Raw genomic sequence first — 15,953 nt, 5'->3', positions numbered from 1 at the left:
TCTTCTTGCTAAATTGAAAGATCACTTGCATGTGTCTCTAGAGCATTTAGCATGTACATTATTTCCCCCTTCTTGAAACTTTCTCTTCCAATGACTCTCTTCAGACCACATTTTCCCAAAGTTCCTTTTCCTCTTTGTATGTCCTGGATTTCTATGAGCTCTTCTTCCTCTATCCATACCTAAAGTGTTAGAAGAGACCCATAATGGAAACTAGGATCTTGTCTTTTCTCTCTAATCATCTTTTTAGATCTCATTCTCATAGCTTAAGTGAATGTTACCACCATCTACCTTGTTGCTTAAGCAAAAAACTTTCCTTGCCCCTTATCAATCACTTACCAAGTCCAGTCAGTTCCATTCTGTACAGAGCTATCAAATTCATTCATTCCTTTCAGTCCACACTGTTCCTAGTTCAGACCTTCATCGTAACTCACCCAGATTATTGTAAAATTTTCTTAACTAGGTTTCCAGCTGCCAGTGTTGCCCCTTTACAGTTCATTTTTCATTGCAGCTTGAATAATCATTGAAAATATTATATGTAATTTTAAAATTTAAAGTATCGTAATTACATTTTCTCAGAAACAGAGCATTCCTATTATGTGGACTGTTTCTATAGTGATGGTGATTCTAATTACAGATAATGATTACTGAAAGTGGTTAGTAAATGGGAAAGTGATGCAAGGATGGATACAAGGATGTCGTTTATCGTAATAGTTACAATTTATTAAATGTTAACTGTGTGCTACACACTGACCCAAGCACTTGACATATATGAGCTTCTTTATTGTTCATAGGAACCCTATGGAGGAGATACTCTGTAGTATTATACTCCATGTTATGGAAGAGAAAACTGAAATGCAAAAAGGATGAGTAACTTGTTCAAAGTCCTGGTCATGTTGCTTTTACATAGTAGACCAAGGCTGCACACCCATGCAGCCTAGCTCTGGATCCTGAGCTTTTAGCCACTGCTGCAGTGCCCCTCACGATGCTGTGTTCTGATTCGTTAACTACTATGTTAAAATCTAAAATTATAGATCAGAGAAAAATGGTAGAAAAGAGGCCATAAAATTGTTTCCTATAGTTCCTGGATTGAATTCCTGTTAAAACAGTGCATGATTTTTTATTTCATTCAACAAATATTTGTAGAGATCTCTAACACACCATTCTGTATAAAAGATAAAATTTTTTCCTTTTAAAACAAATGTAGCACACCAGTCTTTCATAAAAAATAAAAATTATGTGTCCATAATTAGGGGAGTAAATTCAGGAAATCTTTTTAATGATCTCCGTAAAGTCAGTGATTAGATCTTTTTCATCTTTGTACACCTAGCATCTAGAATGGAGACAAGCATATAGTACCTAACTAAGTGTTTACCGGATATTCTTATTAGTGCCTTTTATCTCTTCTATTTCTTATTGCATTGTTTATTTATTGTTTTTTATTTCAGTTAGGTCTTGTAAGAAGTTAACTTAATTTTTTTTTTTTAACCTAGGGGATGTCCCACTCTTGTTCAAGCATTGCCAGGCCCTAGCACACAAGTTACTGCAGGCAGCAACCACACGGCAGTACTTTTATTGGATGGACAGGTCTTCACATTTGGAAGTTTTTCTGTAAGGAATTTTTTAAGCATTGATAATATTGCATTGTACCATTGCCTTAAAATTTGTCTGTTAGCTATTTTTTCTGGTTTCAGTGAAATTCTTATAATTATTGCATATGCATATTTTTTGTCTCCACACCTAACACACCCAAAACCTGAATGATGTTACTTTGAAATAATTTTCTTCTGTAGTGTAGCATTACACTTTATTAAATTTAACAGCTGTGTTGGAATTGTACATGTTTATTCCAGGCCAAAGTCCTTTAAGCATTCAGTAGAACTGATTCTTTGATTTGAAAGCTTATTTCCCAAGTAGTTTGTAGAAATTCATTTTTCTTAACATATAGAATTATTTCTATTTTAGAACTGTTTAAGAACCTAGTTTTCTTATTAGATTTGTTTAAAATTATAGTTTCCTCTTTCCTCTCCCTCTCTCTCTGTGGTCTCTGTCTGTTTGCCTGTCTGTTTCGCTTTTCTCTTTTTGCCAAAGCTTGAAAAGAGTGAAAATGCTCTGAGAATTTTGTGTAGTTTGGGCCTAGTAGAGATCAAGGAAAAGCTTCGTTAAGACTGTGCTAGTAAACCTATACCATCTCTGACATGGGTAACTATTCAGAACTCTCTAACTTAAGTCTCTAGGATGTAATTTGCAACTCTTGATTTTTAAAAAAACGTAAATTTGAACTTAAAAAAAAAATCTTTTATTTGGAAATGATTTTAAGTTTACAGAAAGGTTGCAAAAAATAATACGTAAATTCACCTATTGGTAGCATTTTGATCGGTTTGCTTTACCATTTGCACATGTGCACTCTCATTGTCTCTCACACACTCTGTGGGTATGTATGTATATAAAACATTTTTTTTTCCCGGATCCTTTCAGAATAACTTACATACATTATGACCCTTTTACTCCTAAATACTTGAGTTGGTATTTTGCCAGTTGACCCAATAATTATTTTGGCGTTTTTTCTCCTCCAGTCTAGGATCAGGCATTGTATTTGCTTGTCATTTTCTTTAGTCTCCTTTGATCTATAACATTTCCAGACCTTTTCTTTGTCTATTAGAACATTGATATTTTCAAAGAATATGGTACTTTAAAAAAAATGCTCCTCATTTTTGTTTCTCTCATATTTCCTCATGTTTAGATTCAGATTGTGCATTCCAGGCCAAAATGTTGTATAAGTGATGTTGGTGTTCTTCTCAGAGCATTCCATCTGGAAGCACACAATGCCCACCTGCCTCTTATTAGTGATGTAAATTTTGATCGCCTGGAAAATATTGTCTGATTTCTCTGCTGCATACTTAGTATTTTTTCCCTTGAAACTAATAAGCAATCTGTCAGTTGACGCATTTAAGAAAGTTTTAAGATATCTGTTTCTCATCAAAATTTCCCCCTACATTCAGCATCCATTGATTATTCTTGCCTGTACCAGTCTACTATAATGGCTGCAAAATGATTTTTCACCTCCAGCACACACTCACGTTTTACCTGTCGGCCCTTTGCATTTTACTGTCAGCAGGAGCCCTCTTTTATTATTTGTTTGTTTGTCTACGTATTATTGGTCTGTCAACTTACTATTGTATTTGTATTTTATTCATTACTGTCCTTAATTATTTGGGTACTTAGATTGTCCCAGAGTTGGCCAGTGGGAGTCTTTTCAAACTGGCTGTGTTCTTGCGACATGCCCCTTAATTTTTTTGAGCGCTTTCTTACTTTGTGGCATAATGGGTATCCCAGGCTTGTCTCTATCAGTCCTGGAATCAGCCATTTCTTCAAGAACCTGGGTTCTTTTTAGTGGGGAATAGTATTGGACATCAAATGAAGACTCGATGTATTCATTACTATAGGATGTCTTTGCATCCCCAGTACACATATATGTACGTATATACATACATGCATGTATTTTAGAAATCACAAGCACACACTGATACCTCTAATTCCAGTCCATTCCCACAGGGTACTTTCTTACCTTGTCCCATTCCATATTTATGCCCCTTCTTCTACAGTAAGAATCCTGGCTCCCAGAAATACCAGTACATTTATCTCTTGCTCACTTGTTTCTAAACTCTCTACAGTAGTTTTATATTTGCTTTGTCCACAGCACTGTAGCAAGCTCACTGAAAAGATGTCAGGGTTTGTCTGTCACTCTTGCTCCTGCCCCCTCTCACCTACGTCCTAACCCTAGACTGAAGGTATATGGTCACATACTGTGTTCGTAAGTTACTTAGATCCTTTCTCCCGACCCCCCTTCACTGGAATTATGTTATTCCTTTGGAATAGAATTGACTTTGTTTGGTTGTTTTTTTTATTATTAAAAAAACACTTTTATATGAATAAAAATAGATAGAAATGATAGATTCTTTGTAAAGAACAGCAACAGCCAAGGATCACCCCCCTTTCCCTTTGTCTCTGAAAACAGACCCTTTTACCAGGTCACTTTTATCTCACCCTATCCTGGACAAGGTTAATCTCTGTAAAGTGAATAAGATCTGATCTCAGGAGTTGGGGGAGAAAGCGGGATGACCCTTCAGCGTGGAGATAACTTTGGCCTTCAGCCATGAATGAAGAGTGAGGCTCCCTGGAATGCCATAGGTAGGGCAGAAAAGTCCCAGGTTCAAAGAACTGTCACACAGTGGGGTTCCTCTTCTCCCTAGATTGAAGATTGAAGATTGTTACCATCTTCCTAGCCTTCCCTAGGAAGGCACTGGTTAAAATGCTGACCCCTACCATGTCCTGCCAACTTGGAGCTCTCACACTTCCAAGGAGTGGGGTTTGTGGTCCAATATGCTGTTTCAGTTTGCTTTTAGTTTAAGGATCCCTCCTCCTACATCCTTAGATGGAATTTTATTTTTTGAATATGTAGAACATTAACATGTTTACAAAAGTTAAGTTATATAAAAATGGTATACTCAATCAAGTGTCATTCCCTCCCATATCCCTGGCATCTCTGCCTCCCTACCCCCTTTGCTCCATGCTTGTAGGTAACAAACTTCATTGTTTTTCAGTTCATTCTTCCTGTGTTCCTTCTTGTAAAAATTAATAAATAAATAAGCACACACTGTCTATCTATCTGTATCTGTATTGATCTAGATATAGCTATGTGTGTGTATATACGTATATATAATTATTTCCCTTTATTTTTTAAAAGGAAGCATTTTATATATGCTCTTCTACACTTTGCTCTTTTCACTTTACTGTATCTCCCAGAATCTTTCCATATCAGTTTATAGATATTTTTATTCTTTTTTTTAACATCCGCATAGTACATTGTGTATATGTACTATAGCTTATTCAATCAATTTCTTATGCTTGGACATTTAAGTACTTTCCAGTATTTTGCAAAATAGCAATGAATATTGTTAGAGGTATATCTTTGAGCTAAATTTCTGGATGTAAGATTGCTGGGTTGAAGGTTAATGCCTATGTAGTTTTGTGAGATATTAATTCTCCTCTATTTTGCATTCTTACCAGCAGTGTATGAGAGTGCCCATTTCTCCACAGCCTTGCCAATAGAATGTGTTGACAAACCTTTTAATGTGCATCATTCTGATGAGTGAGAAATGGTCCTGCACACTTTGGAGCCTTTTTCCTGTAGCTGATGCTATGAGCCTTCAAGCCCTTATACATATTTAGTATTTCGACATTAAGGGTTGGATTTTCTCCTTGAGGGGATGATTTTGCCAGTGCTTTTTCTAAGTCTGCTATACTCCTCTCCCTTTTAAGCCTCCCCTTTTGCACTTACCACCTGCTCAGGCTTGCAGTGGCAGGTGGGTAGAGAAAACTCTGTTGGAATTTGGTTTCTTCTCTGTTACAGGTCACTGGAAGGTCCTGAGATGTGCTGTTTCCTAATATTGCTGAAAGCTTGAGTCGTGTGATTTTCTTTGCTCTGTTTTTTGGTTTTATGTTGTTTTGGGAGAAATGTGAGTGGTAGTATTTGAAATCAGACAACCATTATTCTCCTGTATCCCCAGCAGTCCTACTTGTGAACTTTTATGAATTTGAATGTGGCTTATTTATAACCACAGCCTGAATCCCATGGAGCTGTCCAGACGCTTGTCATATTTTTGGACTACTTTTCTTCACATTAGTTGGTTGATAATAAGGGAATAGATATTTGTTTCAATAGTCAATGAAAAATAGAATTAATTTCTTTTTCCTCCAATAGCATAATATATCCCTGAGTATGATGTACTTTGCTCACTGTTCACATTTTTATGTTCCTTTTCTTTGTTGTTAAAAAATAAGGGTAAAGGGGCAGCCTGTTGGCATAGTGGTTAAGTTTGCACGCTCCACTTCATCCACCCGGGGTTCACTGATTCTGATCCTGGGCACAGACCTAGCATGGCTCATCAAGCCATGCTGTGGCAGGCACCCCACGTATAAAGTAGAGGAAGATGGGCACAGATGTTAGCTCAGGGCCAGTCTTCCTCAGCAAAAAGAGGAGGATTGGCAGTGTATGTTAGCTTAGGACTAATCTTCCTCCAAAAATAATAATAATAATAATAAGGATAGATATTGAAATAAGCTGAGAATAAACACTAACATTTTTTGGCTGCTTCTCTCTCATGTGCTTGCCACTTTTCCCTCCCCTGGTTCAGCCCAGGGACTGAAGCTCTGTTGCTTCTGCAGTCACTTTGTGGCTGTGCTTTCTTGCTGTGGTGTTGAAGGAGTCATAGAACTTACCAGAAACCTGGTTGTCAGGTGAGAACTTAACTAGGCTGTTTGCAGTGCTCCAGGCTCCCCTGTTCTTTGGGTTTTTTGCTATGGTTTCTCATTCCTATCACTTGTAGATAACCCTGGGTGCCATGGTAGAGCATTTTCTACCCTGCAGAGGGTTTTTAGAAGGAAAACGCTGAGCCCCTGAGCCAGGGGAGGATGAGTAGTTACCAGTCCAACATCAACTGTCTTTTACAGCTGCTAGCTTAGTAGTGAGAAACTTTCTATTACTTTTTAAACTCTTACTTAACCAGGTACCTATAGACAGCCATACTTTTTAAGTGAGTTAACAGTTATTAACTTAAGACATCATTCCTTACCATTGATTTTGCTGTTTATCTTGAAACATAAATAACTTATTAACATATGATCATGAGGAAAATACGTAATTTTCTAATTGTCTTCACAGTTGCAGTATTTATGATTTTGATCTTTTACCCAAATATTTTCAGACTCTGTGAGTTCAACAGTGACTTTCTGTTATACTATCAACTTAAAATATAAAAGTGATTTTTTTAAATGAACGATTTGTAATGCTAATTTTTTAACATATTGTATATTTATTATACTTTTCATTTAAATGTAGTGAAGATAGTCACAATACTTCAAGGAGATTTCTTGCATGGAAATACTTTAATCTTATTATTATTTTTCTTAATAATGCAATTTGTGGTTTATTAGGGGGAAAATTCCTAGGAATAGTAGAAATTGTGTTATCCCTTTATAAATCTTTGGTCCAAATTTCACATAAATGTCATTTGTTAAAAAACACTACTAACAATTGATGAAGAATAATGTCTCATAGAGCTATTTTTGTCTACTGTCTCCTTAACTTTATAAAAAATTATAGATTATTTATCCAGTAATATTGTTAATATGGTCTGTTTAATCTTTTAGAAAGGACAACTGGGCAGACCAATTTTGGATGTGCCATATTGGAATGCAAAACCAGCTCCCATGCCTAACATTGGATCAAAATATGGAAGAAAAGCTACCTGGATAGGTGCAAGTGGTGACCAGACTTTCTTACGAATTGATGAAGCACTTATTAATTCTCATGTGCTTGCTACATCAGAAATTTTTGCCAGTAAACACATAATAGGTAATACTCATCACAAACAAACGTCCTCCCCAAAAATCCTTGTCTTGACTGGTAGTAAATGGTTCATCTTTTCCTGTTATGAGATATAGTCTTGTAGCTTTTTTTTCTTTCTGTTTAAAGAAGTTTAAAAGAAGCTTCTAAGTATCTGTGTTTATCTGTGTCTATGTGCTAGAAGAATGAAATAATTGGGAGATCTAGAAACCAAAGTATTTGTAAGCTAAAGAGTGGTAGTAATATGAGCTAAATTGTAGTAGGATAAAACCTAGACTGGCGTGGCTGGCCCAGTTGCATAGTGGTTGAGTTCGTGTGCTCCGCTTTGGTGGCCTGGGGTTCATAGGTTTGGATCCCAGGCATGGACCTACACACTGCTCATCAAGCCATTTACTGTGGTGGTGTCGCACGTACAAAATAGAGGAAAATTGCCACAGATGCTCAGCAACAATCTTCCTCAAGCAAAAAGAGGAAGACGGGCAACCGATATCAGCTCAGGGCCAAACTTCTTCACACACAAAAGAAAACCTATATTGGAAGAAGAAATTTTTCTGCATTGATTCTTGTTAAATAAAGGGTAGAAATTAAATTTTATGGAAGATTACATAAATCAAACTTTGAAGTCTCATTAAGACCAAGGTATTAATCCATACTTGTGTCCATGGTATCATGAATAATATAGAATGGAGTGGTATAGCGTAGAAATTGAGTGTATATTGTGAATTTAGACAGCCTGAGGTTTTAGTCCTAATTCTGCTACTTAAAGATTTTTAGTTACTTAACATCTTTAAGTCTCAATTTCTTCATCTGTAAAATGGAGATAACAATACTTACCTTATAAGTAATACTTACCTTATAAGTTGGGGGGAGTATGAAAAGGTAATGCATCTTTAAAATATGTAAATATTTTTCCCCAAGGCTTGGTGCCTGCTTCTATATCAGAACCCCCTCCATTCAAATGTCTTCTAATAAATAAAGTCGATGGGAGTTGTAAAACTTTTAATGACTCTGAACAAGAGGATCTACAAGGATTTGGTGTGTGTCTTGATCCTGTGTATGATGTCATTTGGAGGTAAGCTTCTCTGTTTATAAAATAGTGTAGTAAATAAATTTTGATCAAATTATACTGTTGTGATAGTATGAAATTCATGTATAGGCAGACTCTTCACACATGAAAACTCTCCTGTTTGTTAACTACACTTCTGTCATAGTGATTCACAGGAACCGTTATAGGATGGGGTGGTGGTTAAGAACATGCATTCTGAGCCAGACTGCCTACGTTTATCCCAGCTTCACAATTTGCTTTCCATGTCACCTTGGAGGAGTTACTTTGACTCTCTGTGTCTCATTTTTCTCACTTATAAAGTAGGGATAATTATAGTACCCACCCCATATATTGTGATGAGGCTTGAAGAACTTAGAGCAGAGGCACGTAGTAGGTGCTACAGAAGTGTTGGCTACTGTCATTGTAATAAGCAGTTTACTTTCAAGAGTTTTATTGTTAATTATTTTTAGTCTATCAGTAATCTTGTCTATATTGTCTAGGATTCATTCTGTTTCTTGTTCCCATAAATATCTTATTATTGCCAACTATGTAGAAGAAATTACACTAAAGACAGTACAGAATAAATGAGATAAATGAGCTTTTCCCTTTAAGAATGTACATAACAAAATTCTCATGTTGGTAGAGAAATGTGCAGGGTTATCACACTCTGGAAACAGTAAAAATGTAGAGATGGATACAGGTACACAAGAGATTCAAGAAATTATATTATTTGTTTAAAATTTATTATGGTGCTTTATATACATAATGAGTAAAGAATAGAGTTATCCTTCTCAGCATTTCTAGCTTTGAATACTAGTAGGAGGTGTACCCCACCATTACCAGAGTGGCTTATCACAGGACTTAGCATGTTTTCCGCCTCTGGCATTGTTTATTTGCCAGCCTTAGTAGGCAGGAGTTCAGATAAGTTGAAAGGTTTAAGTGGCTTGAGTCAGGAGAGGGAAAAGACTTTCTCTGTCTTGCTTCTCTGCCCATGCCTCCTTTACTCTCCATCAGCCAGGCAAGTCTTAAGAGGCCGTGTTTTCATTCCTGAGGCCTGCATTCGGGGTAAAGGAATTAGAGTTCTTCCCAGGTTGCTGACCAGCTTACTGTCTGTTGGGCATTTTGTGTGAAGGCCTGGAGGCCAGAATTGAGTTGTGCTTTTAGCTCTCCTTAGCAGCATTAAACAGGATAGATTAGATAACAAGAGACTAGAGGGGAGTAGTCTTAGAGTAATTCTTAAGACATGAGGTACTAAGAACCAAAATTAGAGTGGTCACAGTGGGATAGAGTGGAGGGGATAGAGAGGCGAGTGGTGTAAAGACAGAATTGTCCTCAATTGTTTACTGATTAGATGTCAGTGTACAAGAGACTTAGCAAAAAGTAGGCTCTGGTTTGGATCTAGGTTTGAATTGATATTTTACTTTCTATAATCCTTATATCTTTTATTTTTAAATGAAGTAAATTTGCGTAACAAAATAAAAATTGAAATTGGCAGTATGGAGTTTGTTTTTGGATACATTCGCTAAATTAGAAATTCATTCTCTAAATTAGAGGTAACAGTAGAACTGAGATTCTAACAGTAGACTAGAGCCATTTCCTTGGAGTGTTAACAGGACTCAGAAGTGTGCAGTCCAGTGCATTGAACCTTGCCTTCTCACATGTGGTAGTAGCAGTGGGTCAGATGATCTCAAATGCCTTGCCAGGTCCTGATTTAGCCCCTTGTTCCAAAAGGGAGATTAAAAGATGAGGGCAGTCTCCTTCTCTGTTTCAGTGAAACAGCTGGAAGGTGTTTTCCCTTAATCAGGATCAGAGTTTGTTACCTTATCCTTACTTCAGGCTGCTTTGTGTCCATTGTGTTTTTTAGCAGGGTACTTGCATTTTACAGCTTTCAAAAACATTGCAGATTCGGTATTAGCTTACTTTGACTTTCCTTCTGCCCTGAGTCTGCTTCCTGTTGTATTTTTTTTTATTGTGGTAACATTGGTTTATAACATTATATATATGTGTATATATATATATATATATATATATGTATGTATATATATTCGAGGGTACATCATTATATTTCACTTTCTGTGTGGATTACATCATGCTCACCACCCAAAGACAAAGTACAATCAATCACCACACGCATGTACCTAATCACCCCTCTCGCCCTCCTCCCTCCCCCTCCTCTCTGGTAACTAGCAATCCAATCTCTGTCTCGATGTGTGTGTCTGTTGTTATTTTCTATTTATGAGTGAGATCACAAAGTATTTGACTATCTCCCTCTGACTTATTTTGCTGAGCATTATACCTTCAAGGTCCACCCATGTTCTCACAAAAACCCAGGTTTCATCATTTTTTATGGCTGAGTAGTAGTCTATCATGTATATCTACCACATCTTTATCCATTTGTCCCTTAATGGGCACTAGGTTGCTTCCAAATCTTAGATATTGTGAATAATGCTGTGATGAACATAGGAGTGCACGTATCTTTATGCATTCGTGTTTTCATATTCTTTGGATAAATACCCAGCAGTGGAATAGCTGGATCATATGGTAGTTCTATTAATTTTTTGAGGAATCTCCGTATTGTTTTCCATAATGGCCACACCAGTTTGCACTCTCACAAGCAGTGTATGAGGGTTCCCTTCTCTCCACATCCTCTCCAACACTTATTGTTTCCTGGCTTATTAATTATAGCCATTCTGATGGACGTGAGATGATATCTCATTGTAGTTTTGATTTTCATTTCCCTGAAAATTAGTGATGTTGAACATCTTTTTCATGTGCCTGTTCATCATCTGTATATCTTCTTTAGAGCATTGTCTATTCAGATCTTTTTCCCATTTTTTAATTGGGTGGTTAGTTTTTTTGTTGACTTAGATGTATGAGTTCTTTATATGTTTTGGATATTAACCCCTTATCAGTTATATGGTTTGAAAATATCTTCTCCCAATTGTTAGGTTGTCTTTTCATTTTGTTGATGGTTTCCTTTGCTGTACAAAAGCTTTTTAGTTTAATGTAATCCCATTTGTTTATTTTTTCTATTGTTTCCCTTGCCTGGGCAGACATGGTACTTGAAAATATGCTGCTAAGACAGATGTCAAAGAGTGAACTGACTATGTTTTCTTCTGGGAGTTTCATGGTTTCAGGTCTTAGATTCATGTCTTCAATCCATTTTGAGTTAATTTTGGGGTATGGTGTAAGATAATGGTCTCCTTTCATTCTTTTGCCTGTGGCTGTCCAGTTTTCCCAGCACCATTTATTGACGAGACTTTCTCCATTGTATGTTCTTGGCTCCCTTGTCAAAAATTAGCTGTCCATAGATGTGTGGATTTATTTCTGGGCTCTTGATTCTGTTCCATTGATCTGTGTGTCTGTTTTTGTGCCAGTAGCATGCTGTTTTGATTACTATAGCTTTGTAGTATATTTTGAAGTGAAGGAGTGTGATTCCTCCAGCTTTGTTCTTTGTTCTCTCTTTGTTCTTTCTTTGGAGTCTTTTGTTGTTGCATATAAATTTTAGGATTCTTTGTTCTATTTCTGTGAAAAATGTTGTTGAAACTTTGATAGGGATTGCTTTGAATCTATAGATTGCTTTAGGAAGTATGGATGTTTTAACTATGTTAATTCTTCTAATCCAAGAGCATGGAATATCTTTCCATTTCTTTCTGTCTTCAGTTTCCTTCAGTAATATTTAATAGTTTTCAGTGTACAGGTCTTTCACCTCTTTGCTTAAGTTTATTCCTAGGTATTTTTTGTTGTTGTTGCAGTTGTAAGTGGGATTATATTCTTAATTTCTCTTTCTGCTACTTTGTTAGTAGTGTATAGAAATGCAACTGACTTTTGTATGTTGATTTTGTATCTTGCAACTTTATTCACTTATTATTTCTAAAAGTTTTTAGGTGGATTCTTTAGGGTTTTCTATATATAAAATCATGTCATCTGCAAATAATGAAAGTTTCACTTCTTCCTTTCCAATTTGGATCCCTTTTATTCCTTTTTCTTGCTTGATTGCTCTGGCTAAGTCCTCCAATACTATGTTAAATAAGAGTGCTGAGAGTGGGCATCCTTGTCTCATTCCTGTTCTTAGAGGGATAGCTTTCAATTTTTTTCCATTGAGAATGATATTAGCTGCGCATTTGTCATAGATGGCCTTTATTATGTTGAGGTACTTTCCTTCTATATCCATTTTATTCAGAGTTTTTTTTATCATAAATGGATGCTGTATCCTGCCAAATCCTTTCTCTGTATCTATTGAGATGATCGTGTGATTTTTAGTCTTCATTTTGTTTATGTGGTGTATCACGTTGATTGATATGCAGATGGTGAACCATCCCTGCATCCCTGGAATAAATCCCACTCATCATGGTGTGATCATCATACATCATCATCATACATTTAATGTATTGTTGTATTTGATTTGCTAGTATTTTGTTGAGGATTTTTGCATCGATGTTCATCAGTGATATTGGCCTGTAATTTCCTTTTTTTGTGTTCTTGTCTAATTTTAGTATCAGGATAAAGTTGCCTTCATAGAATGAGTTAGGAAGCTTCCCCTCCTCTTCAGTTTTTTGGAAGAGTTTGAGAAGGACAGGTATTAAGTCTTCTTTGAATGTTTGGTAGAATTCACCACAGAAGCCATCTGGTCCTGGACTCATTTTTTGGGAGATTTTTGATTACTGTTTCAATCCCCTTACTGGTGATTGGTCTATTCAAATTCTCTGTTTCTTCTTGATTCACTTTTGGAAGGTTGTATGATTCTAAGAATTTACCCATTTCCTCTGTATTATCCAGTTTGTTGGCATATAGCATTTTGTAGTATTCTCTTATAATCTTTTGTATTTTTGAGGTGTCCATTGTAATTTCTCTTTCATTTCGATTTTATTTATTTGAGCCTTCTTTTTTTTTTTTTTGAACCTTCTCTCTGTTTTTCTTGGTGAGTCTAGCTAAAGGTTTGTCTATTTTTTCAAAGAACCAACTCTTAGTTTCATTGATTTTTTTTCCTGTTGTTTTTTAAGTCTCTATTTCATTTATTTCTGCTCTAATTTTTTTCCCTTCATCCTACTGATTTTGGGCTTTGTTCTCCTATTTCCAGTTCCTTTAGGTGCACTGTTAGATTGTTTATTTGGGATTTTTCTTGTTTCTTGAGGTAGGCCTGTATTGCCATAAACTTCCCTCTTAGAACTGCTTTTGCTGTATCCCATAAGTTTTGGCATGTCTTATTTTCATTTTCATTTGTTTCCAGGTATATTTTGATTTCTCCTTTGATTTCTGCATTGATCCAATCGTTGTTCAGTAGCATTTTATTCAATCTCCACATATTTGTGGCTTTTCTAATTTTCTTCCTGTAGTTGATTTCTAGTTTCATACCCTTGTGGTCTGTGAAGATGCTTGCTATTATTTCTATCTTCTTAAATTTATTTAGACTTGTTTTATGGCCTAATATGTGATGTATCCTGGAGAGTGTTCTGTGTACATTTGAAAAGAGTGTGTATTCTGTGGTTTTTGGATGGAATGTTCTGTATATATCTGCTAAGCCCATCTGGTCTGTGTCATTTAGGGCCGGTGTTTCCTTATTGAGCTTCTGTTTGGATGATCTATCCATTGATGTAAGTGGAGTGTGAAAGTCCCCTACTATTAGTGTGTTACTATTTCTCCTTTTATGTCTGTTAATAATTTCTTTATATATTTCAGTGCTCCTATGTTGGGTGCATAGATGTTTACAAGTGTTAAATCCTCTTGTTGAATTGTTCCCTTTATCATTATACAGTGCCCTTCTTTTTCTCTTGTTGGTTTTTGTTTTAAAGTCTATTTTGTCCTATGTAAGTATTGCTACCCCAGCAGAATATAAAAATCATACCTCCATGAAGTGACACTTGAGCAGTAAGTAGTCAACACTATAAGTACAGGATCTCGCTGAGGGCAAATGCTGATATCAGCACTGCAATTTGGCAAACAGATTGGGCCCACTGCAAGGTGAGGGCGATGGAAACTCATCCTGAAACTCTCCGATTAAGTTTCTGGCCTTGGAATGATGCTAAAGTGGGATCAGATAGGTAATACCCCTTTGTCTCCAGCAGAAGACAAGTGTAAATCATCTTTAGAGAAAAGTCTCCTCCATTTAGGCCCATAGGTTTTTAAGTAATTAAGAGTCAATCAAATAAGAGCACAAAGTCTAAGATTGCTTAACATATAAGGAGTATCACTGTTAGTGAAATTTAGCAAAAGAACAAGCAACAGGATCAATTTCAGAACTTGCAGTTGTCAGAATATAACAGTGTATGAAATGTTTAAAAAGTAAGTGATGGAACCTCCAAATTGAGCAAGCAGAAGAGACTCAGAATGGGGCCGGCCTGGTGGCGCAGCAGTTAGGTTTGTGTGTTCCACTGTGGTGGCCCAGGGTTCGCTGGTTTGGATGCCGAGCATGGACCTATGCACCACTTATCAAGCCATGCTGTGGCAGGTGTCTCACGTATAAATAGAGGAAGATGGACACAGATGTTACCTCTGGGCCACTCTTCCTCAGCAAAAAGAGGAGGATTGGTGACAGACGTTAGCTTAGGGCTAATCTTTCTCAAAAAAAAAAAAAGAGACTCAGAATGAGACTCAATGAGGTATATTTGAAAAACAACCAGCAGAACTTGTATAAATGAAGAATAGTTTTTTAAACAAATGCATGAGTAGATCAGGAGATTCAAACAGGTGAAATTACCCAAACTGCCACAGAGACAAGAATATAAAGAATATGAAAGTTAAGAGATTTGAAGAATATAATGAGAAGATCTAATAGACATCCAAGAAGGAAGTATTAGAGATTAGAGAAAATAGAGGAGAAGCAATGTTTGAAGAAATAATGCCTAAGAATTTTTCAGAACCAAAAAGCGATTTGAATCCACAGATATTAGAAACAATGTGTTTCTATTATCTGCAATCAAGAGACATTATAGTGAACTTATAGAACAAAAAGACCAAAAGAAAAGAATGATCATCTACAAAAGAGCAACAATAAGATCAATAGATTAAATTAAAAAGCAATAATACAATAATATTAATGCTACTAATTATAGCAGCTGCTTTCATGGAATTTATTCTGTGCCAAGTATTATTTTTAAGTGTATTTTTTTATTTTTAATTGTAGTGAAAGGCATAACATAAAATTTACCATTTTAACCATTTTTAAGTGTACAATTCAGTAGTGTTAAGTATATTCACATGGTTATACAATAGATCTCCAGAATGTTTTCATCCTGCAAAAGTGAAATTCTGTACCCAAGGGACAGCTCTTCATTTCTCCCTTCCTCTAGCCCCTGGCAACCACCATTCTACTTTCTGTTTCTATGAATTTGACTACTTTAGTTATATAAGTGGAATCATGCAATAGTTGTCTTTTTGTGACTGGCTTATTTCACTTAGCATAATGCCCTCAAGGTTCATCTACTCTGTAGCGTGTGACAGGATTTCCTTCCTTTTTAAGGCCGAGTAATAGTCCATTGTATGTTTCTACTGCATTTTGTTTAT

The 15,953-nt window shown here is 36.1% G+C and overlaps 1 protein-coding gene across 30 annotated transcripts in view; it reads left to right on the top strand.

The window, feature by feature from the left end:
- The window catches only part of MYCBP2 (MYC binding protein 2), a 256,284-nt gene that overhangs the window by 94,190 nt on the left and 146,141 nt on the right, over positions 1–15,953 (top strand). For all 30 annotated transcript variants that reach the window (XM_070239261.1, XM_070239263.1, XM_070239259.1 and 27 more), the window contains 3 exon segments: positions 1,491–1,608; positions 7,210–7,414; positions 8,324–8,477. In XM_070239261.1, coding sequence (XP_070095362.1) covers positions 1,491–1,608; positions 7,210–7,414; positions 8,324–8,477 — 477 coding nt within the window.

Source organism: Equus caballus, chromosome 17 (assembly GCF_041296265.1).
Source record: "Equus caballus isolate H_3958 breed thoroughbred chromosome 17, TB-T2T, whole genome shotgun sequence".
Lineage (NCBI taxonomy): Eukaryota > Metazoa > Chordata > Mammalia > Perissodactyla > Equidae > Equus > Equus caballus.
The sequence above is the reverse complement of the archived record's forward strand: the minus strand, read 5'-3'. Positions and strand labels throughout refer to the sequence as shown.